Consider the following 25,712-nt stretch of genomic DNA (forward strand, 5'->3'; position numbering starts at 1 on the left):
GCAGAGGCAGGGGCTCGGCAGGGCCCTGCCAGGACAGGCTGTCTGTGATCTCCACCTCTACGTGCATTTGTGTACCCAGCTCCCATGGGGGTGGAGGTAAAGGGGATTAGAGAGATTTTAGGAGGGTTTGGGGGTTATACGTCCAGCACTGTTAGCAGCCAGCGGCTCCAGGAGGGGCACTGCTGGGGCAGGGGAGGGGATGGGGAGCTGCGGCCATGGACCCCACATACCCAACGGCACACCAGTGACCACAGCAAGCTCAAGAATGGTCCCAGCCACCCAGGACGATGCCAGCAGGCCCAGGGACAGTCCTGCCCTGAGCAGCCACACAGGTCCCCTGCCTGGTGCCAGCCTTGCCAGGACCCTCCAGCCCCAAGATAAAATTTCCCAGGGCACATCCCAACGTTCCCTACAAAATCAGGAGCTGGTGATGCCCAGCCAGGCTGCGGTGGCTCCAGCCCGTCATCTGGTACCAGCTCGGCTGCTCCGATTGCCAAAATTTGCCCTTTTATTCCCCAAGGAGCTGGAAGAGTTGCTCCAGTACCTTTGGAGGTGCAGAGGGCCCAGCCGGAGGGGGACAAGGGGGCTTGTTTGGGAAACACAAGGGGCTTGGCATTTCACAGGCTCTGCATCTTCCACTGCTTCTCTAGCCCGTGGCGGAGAGCATGACCAGAAAGCATCCAGTGCAGCAGGACATCAGCACGCAGAACAGCATACACACACACGAGTGGATGCATTCCCATCTCTCCACTCCCAGGAAACCAAAGGATTCACCACACCTGGCTGCGTTTGCCTGAGAGAGGACGCAGGTTGCCGGGGTCTCGCAGAATTGCTGAGTCCAGACCCCCTCGTGTCACGCAATCTCCCCCAGACTTTTGTCAGCTCTACCTTAAAAACTCACTATTCCCACTGGAAGGCTTCTCAAGCAGATTCTCTAATTTTTGGCTGCTCTAATTTTCAGCCTATTTATTTGTGGTCATTTTATATACCCCTCTGTTCTTTTACCAGCATTGGCCTTTGGCTGGAATACTGTTTCCCATCCCAATGTATTTACAGACAGCTATCACGGCCACCCCCAGCCTCTGCTTTGCTAGCCAAAGCAACGTTCCTCCAGTTCTCTCTTGTATGACTGGCTCTCCCTCCCTATTTTATCTAATAGCCCCTTCCCTGCTTCAGTCCAGGCTCAGTTCATCTTCCCTGGATGCAGGAGACCCGAGTGAGCGATCCTGATGGGTCCCACTCCATCCCTGCGCGATGCTATCGAGACTTTGCCATCCTGCCTGCAAACCTCCCTGCCTCTCCGCTGGCCAGCGGTCACCCTGCGGTCACTCGCTCATCCCATCCTCCTCCACACTGCTACTTCCCAATCAGCAAGACCTGGGCTCCTAGGAGATCTCTTTGCTGTTCCTCAACAAGCACATGGCTTTCCATTTCTCACTGCATCCCGCATCTCTTCCTCCAGACCTCAAACTCCTCCAACCCAGGGTGGCAGCCTCCGTCCCCCCAGCTCCGGGAAGCCGGCTGACACTGGAAGCAGGAAAGCCCGTGACTCATCCCCGAGGAGCCCCACTGGTTGCCACCAGCCACTACGTCCCCTCAACACCACCCAGCGCCATCCCGGCACTGCTTGCTTCCCTGCCAGCCTCGCAGAGCTCCTCTTCTCCTTCCCCTCTTCTCTGCTTGGTTAACACTTTCTGGTAGCAAAAGCTTTACTATAAAGAGCAGCTCTACACGTTTCCAGATCTCCAATGCCAGGTTAGCCTGGCGTGACCTACCTTTGGCAAACCCATGATTCATTTTCCTCTTTTGCCTTCCAAATCTGTTCCGAAATGGCATGCGATTGAGGTCAGGCTTACAGTCCTATTCCTGCCTGCCTTACTTTTTTCCCTCTCCTCCCCCCGCTTTTAAATATAGGCATCGCATTCGCTATTCTCCAGTCAGATGGTGCCTCCCCCAACTCGATGGAGTTGTTAAAAATACTTGTTACCAGACCTGCCATTTCATGTGCCAGCTCCCTTCGAGAGTGGGGCGGGGGAAAGCCATCCTGAGCGCCGGGCTGATGGGCGCGATGGTCTCGGCACTTGGTTTCCACATCAGCCGCGCTCATGGCCGTGTCCTCCTTCCCACTATCCAGCCCTTTTTGTGGCCTCTGTCTTTTTGTTGACCAAAAGCCAGGGTGAAATATCCATCCATGTCCAAATCTCCCCAGGCGTTGCTTCACCGTGCCTTGTTTCCATCTGCAGAGGTGGGGAACCTCTCGCTGTCCTTTAGAGCATCCTCCACGAAGTCCATGTCGGCATGACTTTTGGCAGCTCCCAAGGCACTTCACAACTTCTTTGGCACCAAGATGTAGTTGTCTTTACCGAGCAGCCCCTTTTCCCATCCCTTTGGGGCATCGTTTGTTCTTAATATCGCTCCATAGGCGGGGGTTCATCACCTTGGTCCACTGTGCCTTCCCACAGGTTTTTTCCTCTTTGCTGAAGGTACCAGGAGGTCGTCATGCGCAGAAGTCAGGGTAGACACAAAGAGTTTAATCCCCAAATTGCATGAATGAGGTAATTCCTTGAATGAAGAAATTCCTTGCTGTTGCCCCAGCCTCGCAGCAATGCTCGGCTCCCTGCGCTGTAGACCAGGTCCCATCGCTCACCCAAGCCCTTTGGGAAACGGAGGAGCTGTCTGACAGCTGATCTTTGCTGCTTCTTCCCTTCCCTTTAAGACAACCACCTCTTCGTTATGCACCCCACCAGCCTAAACCACCACCACCACCAAAGCTCTCCTATGGCCACCAGACCAAGAAACACATTGGCTACTGCCTCCAGGCATACCCAAGACACCGAAACAACCAACATGAGCTTGTTGGTGAAGACTAGGGAGAGCCAGAGCTTCCCCAAGGGACTACACACCCAAAGGTGTTTCTCATGCCAAGGCGGAGACCCCAGCCAGAGCTGAACCACCATACTCACGTCTCGGACATGACCCATCCCGCTGCCGGCAAAGCCTCCAAGCCTAGGAATGACACCACCAAGGCGTGGGAGCAGGACCCTCGTAGGGTAATGGAGCCGGCACGGTGGGTCCCCACCCGGCAAAGGACCCCCCGCCGGCTCCCGCTTCTCAACCCCCGACACAGGGTTATTCTTTCAGCAGCTCTTGTGTTGGTTTTTTGGGGTTTTTTGTTGGTTTTGTTTTTTTTTTTTCCCCTAAAGGGCGGGAAAAGGCACAGGGAGCTGCAAAAGCAGGTCTCACTCAGGGGGCCAGAAATCTAAAGAAATCTAAATATATACCCGAGTCGAATGCAAAGTACAAACTCGCAGCCCACACGTACCCTCCCTCGGGCTGCACTCGTATGGGAAACTTTTAGGATTTCTTTGCTATAGAGGAAGGGGCGGGGGGGGAGGACCCAAATAACCCCACAAATTCAATCCTTCCTACCTAAAAATAAACAGAGAGCAAGTTCGGCCTGTGCAGGGCACTTTTAATGGCCACTCATTGCCCACCAGCGCGGGGAGAAGGACTGGGGACCGGCCAGCCAAGGCGCTGGGCACCCATCTCAATCGGGGAGCCGCTGGACTTCATTCGCATAGCGATCCACCCTCCTTGAGTGGTGGATTCTCCAGTGTCTAGTAACAGGGCTGAGCTCCCACTTCAGGCTTTTCCTGGAGAGGAGGGGGGCTTTCTGCCCCTTCCCCAGCAGGAGACGCATCCTGGAGACCTCCACAACCAGCTTGGCCAACATCAACTGCCCAGGCTGATGCCCCGTAGCCATTCAAGTCCCCTCTCAAAATCCATCTGCATTAGGAGAGAGCCTCTGTGGTTTCTGTTTTAATCTGGACCAAAACGGCACATAATTAGATTGGGGTAATATACATTCATCACTGTAACCAACTGGCCATGACGTGCTCGGGGGGATACGGCAGCGCTATGCTACGGGGTGGGGGGGAAAATCCACGGGACCACTAGCGACATGGGTGGCCCCATCCTGCTCTCATCACGGTCCTCTGCCAGGGATCCCCCACCCCATGGAGAGCTCCCACGGCTTTAACAGGCAGGGATGGGGTGACCAAACTGTCCCAACCACCACAACTGGGCAGGAGAGGTCGGTCTGTCTGTTCCCCCCCTGGCTGCAATCCTAATGAGGGGGTTTGGGGATGATGGGGAAAGCCAGGATCTCAGGAGGCTTTGCCCTCGACGCTGTGCCTGCCTTCCCCAGCACTTCCCAGGGGCTTGCTGCCTGGCGCGAGAGCAGAGCAGACCTGCCGGGACAGCAGGTGCAAAAACACCACAGTTTCCATGATTTGTATGCCAAATCCTTGGCTCGGCAATTCCTGACGGTCTTTGCCTGCTGGTGACACCCACCGTGACCCTGCCACGGCTGATGCCATCCCCCAGCATCACCTCCACGGCCCCCTAACCCAATCCTCCCTGCAAACCACAGCTGCATCCAGCTGTGAAACACACGCAGGCCAGCAGGAACAGCCTCAAAATCTCCACACCCCAGCAAAAAAAAAGAGAAAAAAAAAAAAAAAAACCCCTTACAGCAGATTCCCTGGCCTAACCAGTTCCCTCAAGACCTTGACACCCGCTGCTGCTCTCCCCAGCGCAGTAACAGATCTCTTTCTTCCCTTTAATAGCAGTAATTTGATCTCCTGCGTGCAGGGCCATGCTTCACTCCTCGCCAGCCCTGCCTGGTATCCATCAGCGACCCCGGCGCTGGACAAGATCTGAATGAAAATACTTTGCTTTTCCAAATCAGGTTAATGAGGAAATTAGTACATTTCCTTTGCAGGACCGGGGCTGGCCCACGGTGGGACACATCCTGCCACGGCTGAGCACCGGGGTCTCTGGGCAGGGTGGGCACCTCCAGCCCGATGCTCTGCCTGTAGCATTGCCTTTTGCCGGCCCCGGGGTGCTCTGGGGTGCCGGGGCAGGCAGGAGTCCCTGCAGAGGGGCTCCAGGAAGCTCAGCAAAGCCCATAGCGTGTGGGCATGCTTGTGTCTGGGGGGGGGGGGGGGAAGGGGAAGGAGTGGGGAAACAGGAAAAAAATATTTCATTTTTCTGCTTTCTAAATGGAATGCAAAAAACCCACATTGCTAGAAGCGTGACTAAAAATCAAGAGTTTTCAAAACATTTGATACGGGCACAGAGAGCAATTATTGCTCTGTTCTTCTCTGATCCACCGAGAAATCACACCCAGCTGCCCCAGCATCGATCCGCAGCATCCTGACCCCACGTGTGCCTCCTCCTTCTCCTCCTCCTCTCCCCCCAGCCATCCCTCGCTGCAACCCCCCAGCTGCCCCCACCTCTGCTCCCGAAACCCCACCTTCCCTTTGCCCGGACCCCTCCCGCACCTTCACCCAGCCCCGGATGACAGCACCCCCTTAACTGCCCCGCAGGCAGGATGAACTTTTCCTGATGGGACTATTTGCAAAGCTCTGCAGCCTTCGTTAAACCCAGTGCTTGGCTAAGGCAGCACCGGCATTCCCAGCGCAGATCCTCAGCGTCGGGCTCGGACACGGGCCAGCGCCGCTGGACCTGGAGCCTGCACGCTGCAGCAGGGCATGGTTTTCATGGGATCAGCTTTGGGGTTTGATTGCTAGGCTGGATCCCTGCTTCATTTCGAGCACGCCGCAAGCCCAGAGAGGGAGCTCAGGCCCCACAATTTAGTTTCCTAAATGCAGGAACACCCCCAAGCTGCGACGCTGTGGGGCAGCAGACCCACGCGTGACCTTCCTCAAGGACCCCGACTCGCCCCAATACCCCCAGTCCACCCCTGATGCACAGCACCACGTGCACCAACGCAGAGGCGTGGAAACAAAACCTCACTGGCACAATTTCCAGCGCCAAACCTGCTAATGAAATTAGAGACCCTGGGCTTAACGAAGATGAGCAGCGGGGGTCAGGCAGCGCCGAGACCCCCTGCTACCTCCCCTCCTTGAGCCTGGAGTTGTTGGGCAGTGCCGGAGCATCGGCGCCGGAGCATCGGTGCCTCCACCGGCCCCTGGGCTCCCCTACTCCTGCCGGCAGACGGTCTAGGAGCGAGACTTTCCCGCGCGGGCAGGGAGGAGGGTGTGGGCAGGGAGCTTTTGACAGAACATGCCTGCGAAGCTGGGAATCCAGCAGACACGGGTTGTTTCTTGCTGTGTCATTTCAGCGCACACACGGAGGGAAAAGGGAAAAAATTAAAAAAAAAAAAAAAAAAAGGCAGGAACATTTGGCAAGCTGGCGAGGGTCTGGCTTTGCTGAGTGTGGAGAAAGAGCCGGTTCTTCCAAAGGGAGAAGAGGGTAAAGCAGGCTGGCTGCCGCACACGTGCCCATTGGGGATGGGCTCCAGCACCCGAGCTGCCGGCTCGGGCACCAACGGGAGCCATTTGGGGAAAAACAACTCGTTTCGTTAAGTTAGGAAGGTTTTAAACCTTCAGGGTGGAATTTGAAGTCTCCTCTCTGAAGTCCTCACTAACTTAATTGCATTTAAAAACACTCAGTGTTTAATGTTTTGGAGGAAGAAGCAGGAAGGGGCTCTGTCCTGCAGTGCCACAAGTGCCAGGGACTTTTTGGCAGCCCCCGTCCCCCCCCAGCACACAGCACACCCCGCTTCGCCCGCACGGCCGGGAGCCGCCAGGAATAGCTGCAGAGGCATTAAGATCTGTGCTTGCTACCGAGCTGCTAAGAGCACTGGGTGTTGATTAAATTTTCATACCTCCCCGACAGGGTATTTTTTTGTGTTGCATTTTAATTTAAAACACACAAGAAGGGACTCCTTTTCCCTTTGCAAGCGTTCCAGCTCCAGAGCCTGGCGACATCCCAGAGCACAGAGGCTAAAAAGCCAAGTGGTTTCCCTCTTTTGCCATCCCTCCCATCTCCTCCTCTCTCCAGCCTCTCTCCCTCCTCTTCCTCCTCTCCCCAGAGACCATCTCTAGCCTGTGAGATCCTTGCCGGGAGCCACCGTTACCCATCACACTCCCAGCTTCACCCTCTACAGTGCCTGAAGGAGCAGCAGGGCAGGCTCAGCCCTGCGGGACCACTGCTGCACTGAGCTCCTCCAGTGCTCTGCCCATCACCGTGGTGTCAGGGCAGGTGCTGGTTTGGGGGGGATTTTTGCACCACCGGCCCTCGCTACAGAGTCCCGATGACCCTTGGCACATGGCTGGCACCACTGTAGCCCTTGCCTTGGGAGCAGGGACCCCAGGGGACAGGCACTGATGTCCAAAGAAGCTGCAGCAGCTCCTGGAAGCACCAGGGCTCAGGGAGGTTTCCCAGCTCAGCTCCAAGTCCAAGCAAACCCCAACAGGAGCAAACTCCTCTCTGGTCAAGTCATTAATTTCGCTGGCCCCTGGCTGCCCCGCATAAAGCCAGGCACTGCCTTCGCTCTCCGAAAAGCAAGAGGAGAAACACACCCAGACCTGCACGATGCTCAGGTCCCACTCACACTGTTCACACATAGGTGCTGCGGGGAGAGCAGCTGGGTGCTGAGCGTCCCAAGGGATGACTGTGACACCCCGGGAATTTATGCCAACAAGCGACAAGCAATTTTGTCCACACACACACATGGAAAAGCAACTGCTTTGAAACAGATTCCTCCTCTGAGCCCCTCCAAGGCCACTCGACTAGTGCAACTGGGGACCTGGCAGGGAGCAGGACAGCCAAGCCTTGTGTCCGTCTCTGATCCCTGTGCTGCAGCACGGCCAGTGATATAACACACCTCCCTTTCCCAGCGCCCCAAATCAGGGCTGCCTGAACAGTCCCCATTTCAAAAGGGATGGATGTTTCATCACATTTGAAAACCAGGCTCCAGCAGAAGATCTCAAGTTTGGTGCTTCACGATCAAAATCGGCCCAAGCCAACTTTTGCAAACTCAGCTCAGCAGCATGAAACCCCGACCTGTGCACATGGTGAGATTCATCTCAGCCCTTTTGCACCCCACATTTAGAGAAGATCCCAAACACCGTGGTGGTGCCGGGCTCCAGCACTCCCGCAGGGTGGGCTCCCCTTGCACCCTCCTGGCCGCAGTGCCTCGGGCGTGCTGGAAGCACGTGGCGGTTGAGTCACGCTCGCTGCAAACCCCTTTCCTTGCAGCAGCTCGTGTTTTACAGCTGCTCTTGCAGAGTCTGTGCTGCCGGGCTCTGCATGCACGGCTCATGCTTCGCACCTAACGAGCGCGTTTGCAACCGCCTGGCTGTTTGCAGGCGGCTGTTCAGCTTTGCACGGGGCTACAAGACCCGCACACCCCATCTCCCCCGAGGCTGTGGCACACAGATCTGCCCACAACCACTGCATTTCGGTAGGTGTTTTGGAAGTTGCCAAGGACTTGATTCTCTTTCCCCAGCAAATGCTCTCCTCCTGCTGCAAAAGCACCCAGAAGGCTCCCAACACGCAGCCCTGGCATCTCCTAAGGCTCCCTGTAACTTTTTGCTGTCCTGCTTCCGTAGAGTCCCAATCCCTTGTGCCTTTTGGCTTTATAGCAAGCAACTGTGGCCAGCTAGCTCCCATTACTCCTTGCCGTGCATTTTTAATTAGCAGCATGGATGCGCTTCCAGTGCTGCTTTAAGGCGTGTGCTTAGGAGGCAAATGTTTTTACCCATCGTTGCCAATAGCCGTGGCCCTGTGCGAAGTCAAGCCGGCTCTTTGCATCACCCAGCTGCAGCTTGGTTATCACTGCTGTGCGGGCACTCCTGCCTGACTGCCGGTTGCTCCGACTCTTGGGAATTTACTGGAGCCACACCATTAGGATCAGGAGTTCAACCTGACAGCCAGATCCGTGCAGGGAAACAGGCTTTCCCCACGCAGCAAGCTCCGGCCCTCCACACCGGCCGTGCTGTACCTGGGAAGCGCTCGGAACCTCTCCCGGTGCAAGCGGAGGGTGCCCCGGGGCAACGGCCGGACACGTGCCCATGCTTGTACCCATGGCCCCTTGCAACCACGTGCAACCTCAGCAACCGCTCGCAACTGCAACCGCTTGCACCTCGCAGCGGCCTCAGACCCTGCGAGCGACGCCGGTGGGAGGAGCAGGCAGCCCTGGCTCTCCTGCCTGCATCTGCCCACGTTGGCATTGCTCCCACAGCTACAAAGAGCAGCTTTCTCCGTGCACTTGTGTTGTCGTTTGTCCGGCACTAACCCAACGCTAATGCCCGACCGGGGGCTGCGGTTCCAGCGTGTGGCTGGTGTTACCGGCCCCGGAGAGCACAGAGCAGTGCTGCGGGCAAGGAACCCAGCCGGGACAGGCAGGGCTGACCCCTCTCCCCGCAGAGCCCACCAGGCCAGCCCACGGCCCCGGCACATGCTTGCCACGGGTGTTTTTCTTCCCATCTCAGCTCCCGGCAGCGTGGGGGAAGAGGAGAGCGGCAGCTCCCGGCAAGTCAGGCTCCTCCTCGCTACCTGCAAGCACGGTGGCTGAGCGCTTCCAAACGGGAAAGCAAATAAATAATCTCGGTGAATAAACACAGTCTCTCGAGTCAGTGTTTCGGAGGAAATAACGATTTCAAACTCCTCTCCTGATTGCTCTCCGGGACCAGGGGAGCCGAGCTGAGCATCCAAAGCCACGAGCACCACCGAGCGCCTGTGCCGTGCCCGGCCAGCGCCGTGGCACACACCGGCTGCCCCTCACCAGCCCAGCCACCCCCTCCCAGAGCCCAGCATCGCTGTTTAATACAAAACTGCAACGCAGCCCCTGCCCCGTGCCGGCACGCCGGCAGAGGTGGAGAAGTAGGACAGCGAGCCTCTTCGCCGGTGTTATTTTTCCCTCTGGTCCCTACAGAAATCAGGTTTGGTCTCCAGCCAGCCCAGGGAAGGGGCATCTCCTCCAGCATAAGAAGAAAAACAAAATACTCCTTAGCCCACTGTTTTGGACCACAGAGACAGCCAGAGGAACCACAAAGCTGAAACTCCCCTCTAAAAGAAATTAAAGTCCTTCAGGGTCCGAGGGATAGGAGCTGGAAAAGCTATAACACCCCACAATTTGAGGTTTTTTCTTTTTTTAACTCATACTAGCAAGACAGCATTTCACGCAGGCAAGGCTGATGAAAACAAGACAAAAGGCAAGCACATCCATGAAATAACACACATGGAAAGTACCACGGGGCCGATTAGCTTTTCGTGATGCTATCTACAAATTCCGGGAGCCACGCTTCCACTCCCGGTAAAATTGTGGAAAAATGGATCTTAAAATCATGGTACAGTTACACAGGGGGATACTATAGTAAGCAATTTCTTTGAGAGATTGCTAAAGCGGTTTTCCTGCAATCTCCCTCTCCTCTGTGGCATTAACCTGTGAGGACGCAGCCTCCCATCGCTTTACTCCAGTGGGAAAGCAGAGTCCCCCTCCGATCCCCCCAAACCTCGGACATCTGCTGGGCAAGGGCCATGCTGGTGAGCAGTAGGAGCCTGCTCTGGTTTGCTGCTCCAACTGACGAAGATGACGGCGGAGCATCCCAGTGCCTTTCCACCCCTGCCCAGCCCTCCTCCAGCATGCCCCCGGGGACCGCATCCCCCATGCGTATGCCTCATTTTTCTATTAAAAAAAAAAAGCAGAAGTCCATTTTGCTGCTTCCAAGCCTTTGCAACCTAAAGGCACCCTATGAGACAGCCCCTGTCCCCGGGGCGGGGCGGGAGGCACAGCCCAACAGTGCTGGGAACAGTGCCCGTCCCTCGCCGCCTCCCAAAGTGAATCAGCAGCATTTTACTATACCAAGGCCCAAACCCTCATTCAATTAAAAGCCAAGGAAGGTCCCTAATCCCTTCCATTATAAGTAAGTAATAGCTGCTTCTTTGCAGAGGAGCAGGAAAGGGAGGCACCTTACGGTCCCGGCCATCGGGGACACGGTGACAGAGCGCGTCTGCCTGGCATTGCGACTGCTGCTGAGAAAAGCATTCGGATACTGGGGCTGTGGCTCCCCAAATAACCCAGAGAGCCCCCAGTTTAGCAGCTACGGTGGTAAACAGGGGATTCCGCAGGAAACCTGCAGAGCATGGTTATCGGTGCTCCCAGCATCATCTCCCACCTTTACTCCCCAGTAAGATCCAGATGGTGGATCAGCAAATCCCAGATATCAAATGGATCAGCTCTAGTAAGGACACCCTAAATGGCAGGAGACCAGACTTTCTCGGGAGTTGCCGGTACAAATCCACAAGATCGATCAAACCATAAATTGCCCATCCGTGTAGCTCACCAGCTCCTCACACACCACAAGCGGGGCTCTAGCACGGGGAACGTTGCTGCTAATTGCTGCAGGGGCTGAAGGATGGGGAGGAGGGGACATGAAGAGCGCCGATGGAAGCAGCCCCTGGTTTTTGCAGAGAGCCGGTCATTAATGCAAGAAACAAGATGCAGGGCAGGTCGCTGGTGCCGGGCACGGGCAGTGCTGGGCACGCTCGGGCTGCGGCACAGCGGGGTGAGCAGGCAGCAGCTGCCCAGCTGTGCTAGAGGCAGGGGAACCACAGCACCAGGCAGGAAAATGCACCTTTCCTGCTATGCTCAATTATGCCCGGGCAATAGATGCTGTAGTCAAGTCTCTAATCTCATTGATAAGCCAGAAGCAGCCAAAAAATGATCTTTTTTCGGTCTGAACTCCCAGGTGGTGCAATCCTGCCTAATTCCTCTGCTGAAGCAGCAAGATCCAGACACCGCCATCTCCTTTAGAAAGAAGAAAAACAAATCCTCGTAGCAAGGTCAACCCCTTGCCATGAACTCTCCCCTTTCTACCCCAGTCTGGGTTTCATGGTCCGTCTGCCTGCGCACACCATCCTGCATTCCCAGAAGGACCCTGGGATGGATGGCGCAGGAGGGGGACCCCAGCACAGCCAGGTGCCTTCACTTGAGGTTAAAAGCCAGCCTTTCTGCTCACAACGAAGTAACTATTGAAGCATGTTTCCCATCACAAGCCATCCAATTTGCCTCCCACAGAGCAATGCCACTCTACAAATCTCCAGGTGTTACGGGAACCAGAGTATAAAAACATTGCCGGTGCAATGATGCCAAAATTGATGCTGAAATTAGGCTGGGAACAGAACTGTCACAGTTGCTTCCAGCCCATAAACTAAAGCGTACGTATACGGCCAATCACCCACAACGATATCACACTTTGTGATCACCGGTAGCTTTTCTTTTCCTGCTTCCAGCTTTGTCCCCAAGTCGCTCCCTGCGTACCCCAAGGGCTCGGGCATCAGCAACTTCAAGCAGCTGCAAACCACAGGAACCCAGCCCAGCTTCATCAGCACCGACAGACATTTGGCAGCACGAAAACCAAAGGTCTCAGCTCCCTGTCGGACACCGAAACGCTTCCTCTGCCCCAGGGACGGGGTCTGAGCCCATCTCCGTGGCTTCCCAAGGCTGCCGCAGGGATGCAGGCACATCCACCGCCTGGTCCGCAGGGAGAGCGGATGCGCAGTGCCCAGAAACCACGTCCACTCTTACAGAGCTGCCCCGGGGAGCCCAGGAGGAGGAGGAGGGAAGGAAGGATGCCTCCCCGCTCCCCAGGGACAGCCCTCGAGCAGGCAGCTTGCTGCAGCCCATACCCACGGGGTTTTGCTCTCTGCAACGGGTTGCACAACCAGGCCAGAGATGGGGGCCAAAGCCCCTGGAGCTCCCTTTGCCCAGAGACACATAACACACGCCTCTTCATTCCCCATCTCCTGCCCAAATGGGATGGACTGACCCCATCTCCATCACAAAGGAACCTCAGCATCTCACAGGTTTCCAGGACACAGAAATACTGTCTCCGGCTCCCCATCCATCTCCAGCTGCCCAAAGAGAGCCCCAGAGCAGTGCTACTCACATTGTACAGGACTGTGGTCCACCCTTCCATGGTGATGCACTGGAAGACGGTCAACACAGCAAAGAGGATGTTGTCAAACTGCGTGATCCCGTCGTTGGGACCGATCCACTCCCGGCACTCGTAGCCTGGGGGGCAACCCTGCACCCCGCACGGATGGGGGGGGTCCAGCTCCTCTAGTTCACCTGCAAGCACACAGCAGAGAGCCAAAGGAGGGAGAGGTAAGAGAGAGGCAGGGGACAGGCAAAGGGAAGAGCCTGAACGCAGATGGGCTCGGGGCAAAGCAGGGGACCACGCTGGGACCTGGCTGCACGCAAACCACTCCGTAAGAAATTGGGACATCCTGAACACAACTGGGTGATGCCTGGTGTGCATAAAGCAAAACGCAGGATCTTCTCAGCCCTGGGCTTCCCACAATAGCAACATGCACTTGTCCCGGCTGTTTTTCACCCGTGGGACGCAGCGTGGGTGCAGAGCCCTTCTCCCCACCTGAATTGTTTGTGTAGCAGGCTCGGTGCAGCTTCCCGCTGTAAAACTCCAGGCCGATGATGGCAAACATGAGGATAGCGAAAAAGAGCAGCAAGCCGATCTGGAGGAGAGGCACCATGGCCTTCATGATAGATTTCAGCACAATCTGCAGGCCTGGGAGGGGAAAGAGAGCACAGCTCAGCACGGAGATCAAACCCCCTGCCTGGAGCACGTCCATCCCACCTCTGGCAAGAGGAGAAGAGTGAGCAGAGAGGGTGGACAGTCATCAGACAGATAAAAGAGGCCAGCACAGCCTGGAGGATCTTTGGGCAGCTGAGGACCATGGAGAAAAGCACCATCCCAGGGGGAGCAGGGAGGGCCAGGCTGCAGAGCAAGGCTCCAAGAGGGCTGGTTTCTGGATCTGGTCCCCCCTCTGGTATCCTGCCTGTCCTTGTCTCACCTGGGCTCGGTGGGACATGGCCCGTGCAGCTCTGTCCCCCTCACTGCCCCCAAGGCACGGATCCAGCACGGTGCCCAGGGCAGAAGGGATGGGAAGACTGGTGCCAGCAGCAGCCTAGTTTCTGTATTTATCCCCGTGCCGGCAGATGAAATCTTGCAAAAAAATCCCAAATCTCCCCTGAATAAACCTCAGTCCTGAAAGGATCCACCCACCGCCTTCTGGCCAGGGAAGCGGAGCCGCCGAGCCCAGCCTTGTGCCAGCACAGAGCGGGCTGGGCGGGGGGAAATGCCACCCGGGGACACCAAACGCTGCCATCCTAGAGTTCCCACTACGTGGGAGAGGTTTGTCCCCCTCTTCCCTGATTTCACCCTACGTCTCAGAGGTGGCACGAGGACCCCTCTCACCCTGAAGGACATCAAGGACGGATGCGGAGGAGGAGGACCAGGAGCATCCAACTTACTGGGAATGCCCGAGACGAGCTTCAGAGGTCTGAGCACGCGCACGGCCCGCAGCGTCCGCAGGTCCACGTGGGTGTTGAAGTGCGTCCCAGCAGTGGCGAGGATGCTGCGGGCAGACAGGGAGAGAGCAGAGTTACCCCGGGCAGAGCCCTCGGCCACCCCGGTGCCAAGGGCCATGTTCTCACGCCAGGCTGGGGGGAGCCGTGAGGAGCACTGTGTCCCTGGGCAGATAGAGAGATTCAACACCTTCCAAAGCCCACATGCCAGCGAGCCCCGTTTGATGCTGGCACCAAAGCTCATGGGCCACTCTGGCTAGCCAAAACCACCTGGGGGCCACCCAGCCCTGGCAGCCCCTCATCCATGTCCCACGTGGGGGGACAGCCCCACACCACAGTGCTGGTCATCACCCATGCCATGCAGTCAACACTGCAGACGTAGTGCTCATCACAGCCGCATGGATTTAAACTCCCTTCCAGGCAGGTGGCACATGGACCAGAGATGGTGCCCCAGAGACGGGGGTCACTCCCCTGATGGCCACCCATGTTCCCCTGATGGTCACCCATGCTCCCCTGGCAGCACCTCCAGCCATCAGCTGCTCTGGCTTTTTCCACACATGGAGCTTCCTTAGAGTCCCACCTCTGGGATCGTGAAGAAGGAGCCGAGAACCTCACATGCATTCAAAAGTCTATAGTAATGAAAGTTTGATGACCTTGGAAGGCAACCGGCAGGCACAGGAAGGACTCCAGAGGTTTTCTTTTAAAACACAAAGATTTTTTTTTCAAGCTCATCTCTCAAAACAAATTGGGGCAGGAAGGAGCCAGTGCACACCGAGTCCAGCAGTGGAAATACTGAGGGCCCCTGTACCTGCTGCGGGGACGGGGATGCTGCGGGTCGGGGATGCCAGCAGAGCCGTGGGAGCACAGACAGCGGTGCCAGAGCTCGTGGCCTCCTCTCCCATCCGGGCTCGGTCCCTGGGGTGCTGGATGAGGAGGAGGAGGGAGGGCTGCACTGGAGGAGCAGGGGATGGGGGAGGAGGGGACGGGGAGGAGAGTGGGACAGAGGGAGGTAGCAACCTCAGGGCTGTTTGCAGCAATCCAAAAATCGAGGGAAATTGGGTCATTGTTCCACTAATTCATCTAATTACAGGCCAGAGCAGCTCTCTGGCGCGCTGAGCAATTAGCACTCTTTCTCTCCCCCTCTCCCCGAGGTACAGCAGGTACCAACCTGCCCCTCCAGAAAGGCGGTTGGGTTTCCTAGGATACCCCGGCAGCAGAAACGCTCTCACATCAGCAAACCAGGTTGTTTCAACTCCTTTTCCTCGCCTCCTCTTCCTCCCTTCCCCGGCACAAGGGGTCGGGCTGCAAAACCCGGTCCCAGCAGCAGCCGGGATGCATCACCCCAGCATCGCCCACAACTCCCCATTGCTTATCCCCGATATATACAGGGACCTTTTACCTTTGATGGCACTTTCCCTTTCCCCCGTGGCCCAGCTCCCACTACCCACGGGGCTGACGAGAGAGCAAAAAAGGGACTTAATTAAGTCAAGAGCACCCAGAGGCTGGGGAAAGCTGCGTTGTTAAATTGGTCGTAAGATCAAAATCAATAAGTATGATAAAGCACGGCCACTCGGCAGCATGTGGGAGAGAGAAGAGCTCGGGCGCTTTCATCTCTTTCTTGCAACCTGCCAGCAAGAGCGGGGTAACCCAGCGCTCCCCAAAACACCGGTGTAGAGGACACGCTGCGCCCAACACCGCGCTGGAGACGCCAAGATCCTCCTTCAGCTTTTGCTCCTCACATCCCAACACCTGGTGTCCAACCAGCCTCCCAAAGGGACGGCGAAAAGGCATTTGCAGCCCCTGCGCTGACTCCAGCTGGGGCTGAGCATCTCCAGGAGGCCAGGGATGCTCCCGAGCTGGATGCGGGCTCCAGCCCTCCTCCCGAGGGCTTGCTGATGCAAGCCCAGCACTATGAAAAGACCAGCTGGAAGGCTCCTGGCAGCAGAACGGGATCGACAGCTCTCTCCTACCACCACAGAGCAGCACGAGCCGTGGTCCTACCCAGCCGGGTGGAGTGATGGAGGTGGAGCCGTCGCCACTCCCAGCCCCACCGCGCATCTCCTCCCCGGGGCAGGACCATCACCTGAGGCACCGCCGGTCCGGCGTGGCGGAGGGGAGCAGAGCACCCTGGCTGCAAAGTCCTCTGCTAACCCAGATTTATTTGAAGGGCTCGGGAGCCGTCGCGCTGAGCCTTCAGGCAAGGTTCAGGCGATTTCAGGGCACTACTTCCCCGCGCTCTAAATTAACTGCTAAGAATGAGGACTCCTCTGTGGCAAGGTGACATGCTCCTTGTCCTCGCTGGGGGACAAGGGACATCACGAGCTTTTTCGGACGGGGGTTTGGACAGATCACCGGAGCGAGGTGGTTGCGCTGCAGACACGTCTCCCAACCGACAACAGAAAGATGACCCACCGTCATGAAATAGGTGCCTGCGCATCCTTTTGCGGGCACAGCCGCGGCTCCCGGCGAGGGCGGATGCGCTGGGAGCACGCGCTCCCGGAGCTGCTCCCGGCAAACCCATCCCAGAGCACCGAGGCACCCCAGAGCCTCCGAGCAGGGTCTGAGCAGCCCTGGGCCATTTTTACACCAATTGAGGTGGCTGGAAAAAAAACCAAGCAAGCTTCCAGGCACGCGAGCCTGGCTTCCGTCTGCTTTTCCCAAGCCCTTCAGTGGCTCCGAGTAACAGACACCACCTCTCTCCGATAGCCAGGCTTTGCTAGTATGCACAGACACTGCTAGGAATAAATACAAGGCTCAAAACACACCTTCCTGCTTCGGACTTTAGCATCTCACCTGTTAATTGCTTATTAACCCTCTAAGCATGCCTTTTTTTTTTTTTCTTCCCCAAGAGCCACCCGTATCACGCAGCACGACCCGTTTCTGATTTATTTATTGACACACATTAAGGTTTCTTATAAGCTCCTCGAGATGTGCGGCGCAGCGATGGGACTGGGGCTGTGACAGACCTTTGCGCTGACAGGGTGGCAGCTCCGTTATCTGTAGAACAATTTAAACCCTTTTTGAACACTTACAATATCCACGTCTGATGTGCTAATAATTATTCTTTATTTTTAGGCAAGGACCCAAACTAAAATTACATCTCACCATCCAAGTTATTTGAAAAAGCTGCCAGATTGAGCTATAAAAATCCCAATGATCTCATGCTTTTCATCATATGTACTGGAGAAAAAAAAGAAGAAGGGGAAAAAAAAAGTGAAGGCGGCGTTTTTATAGGTCACCCAGGCAAAGGGGTTAGTTTTACTTCTTCAGAGGAAAGGGGGAAGAGACTTCAGGTGGAGAAAAGAGCAGAGAGGAGCTATTGGAAGAATGCAAATGAGAGAGGAGGCAGGATGGGAAATATATGCTAATCCCCAAAGTATAATTGAATAGTGAGCAATCACCGGCAGACAAAAACATGTTTTCAGGGGAAGGAAGAAAGAAAAAAAAAAAAAAAAAAACCTGATGCTTTGTGTTTGCAACCAGGATGATTATTTTATTTTATTTATTTACAGGCTGCGGAGCGAAGGGAGAGCTCCCGCTGGGCCCGTCGCACCTGCAGGTTTGGGGCTGGCTGCCGGCGGAGCGATGCTCAGCCCTCGGGCACCGCTCCAGCTCGCAGCAGCTGAGCAAAGCGCACGCCCGCGCAGCTGAAGACCCGCACCTATGGATTTCTTTTCCCAGGGGGGCAAAAAAAAAAAAAAAAAGAAAATAATCCCATTTAAAATGAGTCCCTGCTCTTGGGATTTAGCAGAATAAATCATGAGCAATGCTCGATGACCCTGCCCACACAAAACCCTTTTACGAGCACAGAGCCAGCACCAAATTCGGGCATAATCACACACTACAGCACCCACCGTCCCTCCGCTGCCCGTGCCAGGCTGCGCATCGCACCCGCTCCCGTCCCCATCACCCCCTCGGGAGCGGCACCAGCAGCCCTGAAGCCTCAGCTCTTGGGGACACAGCGCAGACAGCTCGGGGCGTGCTGCAAAGGGCTTCGCACCGGGGACCCCAAGCAAAGGCTGAACCCCCAAATGATCAAATCGACCCCCGATTCATCCCCCCCACCCCAAACTGAGCATCCCTCGACCGTTTCCATCCGGGACCGCTGCAGAGGCACATGCAGACAAGCCGTCCCAGCAAAGGGCAGCTCCGGGGTGTGCTGGGTGCAGGGAGGGATCGGCTGAGACAGACTAATCTCAGCTCAAAATCTGGGGCAGGGAGGGTGCTGGCTGGCTGGCTGATGCGCAAATTAATATTTATAATTAAGTGGAAAGGCCCCTCAAGGCCTGCACTGCCACCCGACTCTACGAGGGAGACTGCTTCATAATTAATACACTGGTCAAACGGCTCACGGAAAGTAAGTTACCTGATGAATTTACCCCATTCTTGCCCTTTTCTGCTGGTGAATCAATCCCTCCCCTCTCTGCAGGCAGCAGCACGAGGAGCAGGACGGACTCTAGGCTCTTGGGTCCAAATCCCGCTCGAGGCAGGGCCAGCGGGATCGGGTCACCCAACCCGAGGATGCCCCAGCAGAGCGCAATGCTCCTGCCTTGGGGATGCCAGGAGACAGGGACACCAGGTCCAGGTCCTGCCCTCCGCGCAGTTCAGAGCAACCTCAAAGCCTCCATCATCTTCGCTTGCTCTTTCTAGGTTTTGGGGCCGTGACACGAGTGGCTGGCACTGCTGCAAAGCTGCTGATCCCATCTTTCCTGGCAGCTTTGACAGCCCTGAACCGGGCACCAACGACACCCTGCAAGGTGTGTTGAGGGTGAACACAAAATCTGCCTTCACCAGCCTTGGATCTGGGGGATGAAATGATCCCCCAAAGCCGCCTCTTCCTGGAGAAGCCCCCAGGATTCGGCACACGATGGAGCATCCCCTCTGCAAAAGTCTGCCCTGCGCCTCCCGATGCAGGATTTGGCAGGGGGAGGAGATGCTGCTGAAACTGTGTTTGCCCAAACGGGACCTGGTGGAAACCTAAAGTCGTTGCCAGGAGGCTGGAAAGCCGGCCCCGCAAAGACAAATACACGCGACCGCATAGCACAGCAGGAGTTGGCTGAACTCATGCCAAAGGAGAGGTCCGAGACCCCAGGGATATTCACCCAAGCCTGGGTGACACCACCTCCCCACGTGAGGATGTGGTGGAAAATAACCCCTTTCCCCTTCCCTCGAAGGCTTTTACCCCACAACTCCCAGACCGAGGTCCGTGGCAAAGAAATGGTGCACAGGGACTTTGCAGCTTGGCCCAAGGCTTCACCCTCCGGGAAGACGAGGGCTTCACCCCAGCCTGGGAGCCCTGCACCCAGCGCCGCGGAGCAGGGGTGTCGGGGCTGCGGAAGCAGCCGCTGGGGACCACGCGGGGCGGAGGGGTGGCAATGTCCCCGGGGACCAGCAGCCGCGTGGGAGGGACTGACTCACTCCACAGTGCAACGGCTGCGGGAAACCAAGCGCTGGGGGAGAGGAGCCGGGAAGGACAGGGCGAAGCGCGTGAGCGGCACGCGGGTCGGATCCTGCGCCGGGGGAAGGCAGGGTGCCTGCCTTCCCCAAAGCCAGAGCCGGGGGACTGCCTGCCCAGGGGTCACCTCACGTCCCCCCACCCACCTCTTCCCGGCAGCACAAAGCTTTTTCCCTCATCACCCACTCCCCGTCCCCTCGCCGGGCCGGGGAAACGACGCTGCCCTTTGTACGAGGTGCCGGTGTCAGGCACGCCCCATCGCCATGGCATATGGCACATGAATCATTCACAAAGCTGGGGAATTAATTATTCATCCAAACGGAAGACCAAACACTTTACTAATTGTCCTGGAAGGAAAAAGCTGGGAAGGGGGTGGGGGTAAGGGCAGACATCAGGTTGGAGACCGGGTCCAAGAAAAAGAAGGGAAGAGGAAAAAAGTCTTGTCTGGTGAGATCAAAGCATTGCTCTGCTTTTGGACTCGGGGTTGTCTCTTCACTGGTTTACCCCATAGGACAACACTCCTCGCAGGCTCCTGCGGACAGGACACCCCCCCGCCCCACCTCTGGACCTCCAAAACCAGAAAGACCAGCTAAGACATGCAGAACTTGGGTTGTGCGAGGTGCACTAAATACAGGAGGGCAAAGCACCCTCACCTCTGCCGTGGGGGAGCTCAGGGGAATTGCAACAAGGACAGCGGGCACTTTCCAGGACGGTCATCCCAAAATCCAGGCAGCACCACAACGAGCAACAAGCCAAGCCGCCCTCTTCATCCCCATGCTCGCGTTGCAACCCCGCAGCACGGAGGGAAGCAGCCTCCTAGGAACTGCTCTCTCCTGCTTCATCCCAGCCACGGCTGAAAATCAGGGCACGGGTGTGCGCAGGATTTCACCGGGAGACCAGAGGGAGAGGCTGGGTTCATGACTGCCGTTTGCCTTTGCAGGGAGAGGACTTTGGTTTTCAGGCCAGCCATCAGGGCTTGGAGAGCCGGGCTTTCCTCTGCCAGCACAGGCTGGTGCCCCTCCGGTCGGCTCCGGGTTTGCTATGGGCACGGCAGACACTGCCGGCAATCATTCGTTCCTGCCTTCCCTTGGCCACGCTCCACTCCACAAGATCCCTTAATGAAAACCACAGTGCCCAAGGGCTTCACCAAAGGCATCCAGGTGTAGCGGCTGTTATTAAACCCTCCGAAAAACCCTGACACCAGCTCTTCTTTTTAGCGACCCCGGTGTATTTATCCCGGTTTTACAGCGACTGCTTCCCCGGCTCCTGAGCAGCACAACTTCACAAGAACCTTTTGATTTCCATTTTGATTTTTTCCCCGTTGTTAGAAGCGTTCCCCCACCCCTTCACCTCTCACGTAACGTGTTATTGTATTACTGCTGCAGCTATAAAAAGAGCCAGCGCGGTGCTATGATGCTCAGGCATCGGAGTGTGTGAAGCACACACCCACCTGGATATTTGCAGAGGGAGTTTAACCCTTCTTTCTCCACGAGCGGTGTAGGACAAGGCGGGCTGGTGTAGGTCCTCGTTCTCTATTAGTTACGCTAACTGCACCCAGGGAGCAGGGAGCTGATGCTCCAGTTGCTGATGGCTGAAGGTCCTTCAACCTCTCCCTTTTGCGACCACCGATTAAAAGGTCGCCAAGCTCCCGCTGCCCTTCCTGACCATTTCTGAGCAATTTTCCCCTTTTTTGGTCCAGGACACGCTGCATCAAGCAGCTCACGAGTCCAGCTTCAGCGCCCGGCCAGGTCTGGTTCATGCATGGGCAAGGCGAGCACCCCCAAGCCCCAGGGGAAACACAGACATTCCCCTCCCCGGCTCTGCCTGAGAATGAGTGAAGGTATTTTATGCATGTTTTCAGAGAAAAATATTTTTAGCTGGGGGAGAACAGGCTGTTTTTTTCAGGCAGCGATGATGATTTGGAAACCACAGGTTATAAACAGAGCGGGTTTACAAATGTGCCTATTAGTTCCCCAGTGGAAGCTTTAGCATCAGGGAGTTTTAGGTGGGCGTTGATTTCCACCGAGATGAAAAAATCTGGATTTTATTGACATAAGAAGCAAACACCAGTTGAACCCAAGTCAGTGCCATCCATTCCTGCACAGGGTCCCAGGAGGCTGTTCGCAGCAGCAGTCCCTCATTAGGCTAATTAACACCAGGGAGAGCATGCCCAGGATATCCCACGGCTCATTAAAACCCCAACTCTGTGTCTGGGGCTGTGATGCCACCTGCATTAAGCACCTCTCCCATTGCACGTGTGGCAAAAGATAAGTCCAGAAAGGAAAAGTAACACCCTGTGTCACCCTTGGAGGGACAAGGGCCAGCGAGCGTGATGCTGGGTCCCTCTGGGTCCATCAGGGATGGATCTTGGGGTGGGTCCTGCTCACGTGGGTATCCTTTCTGGCCCATCATCATGGGATTCATCAATATCCCAAACCGGTCAGCGCGTCCCGAGGCGAGCACTACCCTACACCTCTGATGCTCACAACATCCCCTCCACCACAGCCACTGCCACTTGCTAAGTCGCGACAAGATCCCAATGACCATTAATTCTCCCAAGTTCGATAGTCTCTGTCCAGACGCTCACATATTAATCAAGCGTAAAGTTTTAGTCCGCAAAGGCGATCCTGAACCCGCCGGCCGCCCGCACACGTTCCCCGTGCAGACTTCACCGCCCGCCTTACGCAACCGACACAGCGTGAACCGCCGAGTGCAAACCCTCTCCCGCAAGCTGTTTGCAAGTCATTTGCCAGCCGAGGATTATTTGCTGAAGAAATTTGCCAATAATTCAGCAGATCAAACAGGCAAGAGTTTCTTGCGAGGGAGGCGCAACCATGGCGCTGAAGAACTGCAGCTTTGCCGGCACCGCACGGCAAAAGCAAGAGCTGAACAGCACAGAGGAGCCCGTAACCTGGTCCAGCCGATCCCCCAGTGACCCCATCCTCCCCAAAACTGGTCCAGGATGAAAATCTGCAGGTTGTCTCCTCCACCCATCATACAACGGAATTCACCCCAAAAGCCCGGTGAGCCCGTGCCAGCGGGCACCGGCACCGCTGGGGCAAAGCCGGCGGGTAATCGGGCATTTCTTGGAGAGGCTTTTGCCCTGCTGGAGCAAACACCGGGATGCGAGGGGGGTGACGGTGGCGAAGCAGACCCCGGAGAGCTGGGTCCCGTAACCAGCAGCATCAGGGGGACCCGGGCACCTCCCGGCAGGGCGGCCGGCACGGCGCTAACAGCCCTTCACGGACAATTGATTCCCTGGCACGGGGCCCGGCACAGCGTGGCACTGAAAGGAGCTGGCGAGGCTTTCGCGAGTGAGTAATTGCCGAGCGCTGACTCAGCACCCGCTCGGTTACAGTCAGCTCGCCCGGAGCCGCGGGGAGGGCAGGGAGAGGGCCGTGGCGACCCCCCCTCCCAGCCCGGTGCTTCCCCTTGGCCCAGGCCCCAAAGGATGCCCGGGCCAGGAGACGGCCGACGGGCATTTCCCAGCCACCCGGCCGCCTTCTGCGCACCCAGCCCAGCAGCTGCACAGTGAGGCCGAGACATCCCCTCTTGTTGTTACCAGGGGTGACACGTGTCCCAGAGATGTCACCAGGGATGTGACCACCTTTGCCCAGCCCAGGAGCGGTGCCTGGCTGCTCTCCCCACAGCAGCGAGCCTGCCTGGCCACGGAACCCTCCCCTGAGAGTCACTTTGCAGATGCAGAAGAGCCAGCAGCACCCTGGGCGATGGCCGCACCGCCCGCAGGCAGCCCGTTTGCTGCCCACTGAGAAGCATCACCCCACCATGAGCACGCCGAGACACCCTGCCTTCACCCACTCCCCAGGGAGCCCGTCCATGTCCACGTTAGACCAAGGGAGTCAAAATGTTCCTGGCCACGTTCTCTTCAAGCCTTCTCTCGAGCACAGTCCCAACCTGCACCTCTCCACCACGGACAAGCAGCACCCATCACCATGCCCCTGGCAGCACCAAGCTCAGCATCGCCTTTCTCCTCCAAACACCCAAACGGGTGTCATGTCCCACGTGGTGCCACCACCCAGGAGAAGGCTGCAAGCCAAGAGACAGGACCGTGCAGCAAGCAACTTGGGAGACACCCCCAGTATCTCACCTGGCTCCCGTGCCTCAGTTTCCCGGCCAGCCCTGCAGCTGCTCTGCACCCAGCAGAGCTCATGAAGTGCTCGGAGATCCACAGACACCATCTGTTTGCACGCATCAAACCAGCTCCTCTGAACGTGGCGTTTCCATCAGCAAGCAAAAGGCAACGGCCACGATTCAGGCACCCCTTCCCCGGGACCCCTCGGTGGCTGCAGGCACCCACCTGCCCTCCACACAGCAAGGGGTCGGGGGGGGGTCACCCCAGGGGGGCTTCTGCTCAAGCTGATTGCCAGTGTTGGCTATCACAAGCCCAAATGCCCCTGCTGGTTTCTATGTCACCAGCACAGCCCATCACACCACAAGCAGGACTCAAATCTGGGCCACGTCCCCAGCAGATGACACTACCAGTGACACAACCAGCACCCGCGAAGCTCTGTGCACTACCACCCCCAGCATCGCTGCTGCGTGCTGGGATGCTGAGCAAGCATCACCTGGGAACGCAGCCCCACCTAGACTTTGTTCCCAAACCCCCAGCACCAGGCCAAGGCTGGAAAGTGCTTGGGAAGGTGAGAGGAGAAGAGATTCTCTCCCTCCCCTCGGGGGCTTTGACCAAGACCTCTCCCAAACCATGTCCAGTTGCTCATCAGGCCATATTCCCACCCCATCCCCACCTCACCCCATGCCCAGATGGGTGACAAACGTCAGGCCACCAGCTGGGGAAAGCCAGACATGATGCCCTCAGAGCCAGCCCTCCTTGCCGGATGGGGAGCCTTGTCCCACCATCAGCTGCCCACAGCAAAGCCAACACAGGAGCTTCCAGCACAGGGAACCATCCTCCCCTCTCTCGTTGGGGTGAAGAAACACCACTGACAACAGCAAACCAGGGCCTCGCCCCACATTTGGGAGCTCGTGTCCCCACCAGGACAAGACCCTGTGCCCAGCTGCCCAACCCCACCAACAGCCCCGTGCCGCCCGACTCACCCACTGAGGACCACGATGAAGTCCATGACGTTCCAGCCGTTGCGCAGGTACGAGCCCTTGTGGAAAACGAATCCCAGAGCCACGATCTTAATCCCAGCCTCGAAGCAGAAAATCCCAATGAAGTAGGGCTCCGTCTTCTCCTGCCGGAGGGGAACCGGTGACACAGTGAGAGGGGGAGATGGAGACAGGGCAAACACAGCACCAGCCATTCCACATTGACCCAACTCACATCCCATTCCACCTTCCCCTTGGAAGCCCCATCCTTCCCTTTGGAAGCTTTCCCAGCCCTTCCTCAGCCAGCATCAACCTTGGAAACAAAAAACAGGGGCTACAACCCGCTCAAGTTGCCCAGTCCCCCTTCCCTACCCCACTTTTTAGGGGGCTTAAACCTTCCTGAACACTTTCCACGGAAAAGAATTATGTGACAGCAGCCCTAGGAAGGCTAGAGGGGCTGGTCCTTAAGGAAACCTCCTGCTCTACCACCCTGAAACCAGCAGAAATTGGCTGGTGGGATGGGGTGGCTCCCCTCCGCGGGTGCCCCTCCTCCCCCACCGGACCCCCCGACACAGGGCAGAGAGGGATGGACGTGGGGTACTTACTAATCGCCGTGACATGGGCGTCTTGTCATCCTCGGGGAGGTGCTGCTCGAGGGCCAGCACGATACAGTTGGCAATGATGGTCGCCAGGATCATGTACTCGAAGGGAGTGGAGGGAGTTAAGGAGCAGAGAAGAGGTGAATGTTGTCCCTGACCCACCAGCCCATCCCTGATTTCACCTGCTCGTTAGCTGCCACCACCGCTTTCCCCACAGGACCATGCACACACGCAGCCCGGCTTTCATCTCCCGCTGCTCCCGGGCAGGAGGGTGAAGCCCACCTTGGTGCTTTTTGGAAATGAGAGGGGTGACAAGAACTGAGAGCTCCCAGGACCTTCCTCACTGGAGACCTGCTGAGCATCGTCACCTCCTTCCCAAGGCAAT

At 57.0% G+C, this 25,712-nt stretch overlaps 1 protein-coding gene across 1 annotated transcript in view; it reads right to left on the minus strand.

The window, feature by feature from the left end:
* CACNA1E (calcium voltage-gated channel subunit alpha1 E) overlaps window positions 1-25,712 on the minus strand; it is a 95,629-nt gene that overhangs the window by 61,312 nt on the left and 8,605 nt on the right. Inside the window, exons 2-6 of the mRNA XM_075156803.1 lie at window positions 25,334-25,439; window positions 24,735-24,874; window positions 14,150-14,253; window positions 13,251-13,403; window positions 12,765-12,946 (exon numbers count right to left, since the gene is read on the minus strand). Of these exons, the coding sequence (XP_075012904.1) occupies window positions 12,765-12,946; window positions 13,251-13,403; window positions 14,150-14,253; window positions 24,735-24,874; window positions 25,334-25,439 (685 nt within the window). The remainder of the gene's footprint in view (window positions 1-12,764; window positions 12,947-13,250; window positions 13,404-14,149; window positions 14,254-24,734; window positions 24,875-25,333; window positions 25,440-25,712) is intronic.

The sequence above is a fragment of the Calonectris borealis genome, chromosome 8 (assembly GCF_964195595.1).
Source record: "Calonectris borealis chromosome 8, bCalBor7.hap1.2, whole genome shotgun sequence".
Taxonomy (NCBI): domain Eukaryota; kingdom Metazoa; phylum Chordata; class Aves; order Procellariiformes; family Procellariidae; genus Calonectris; species Calonectris borealis.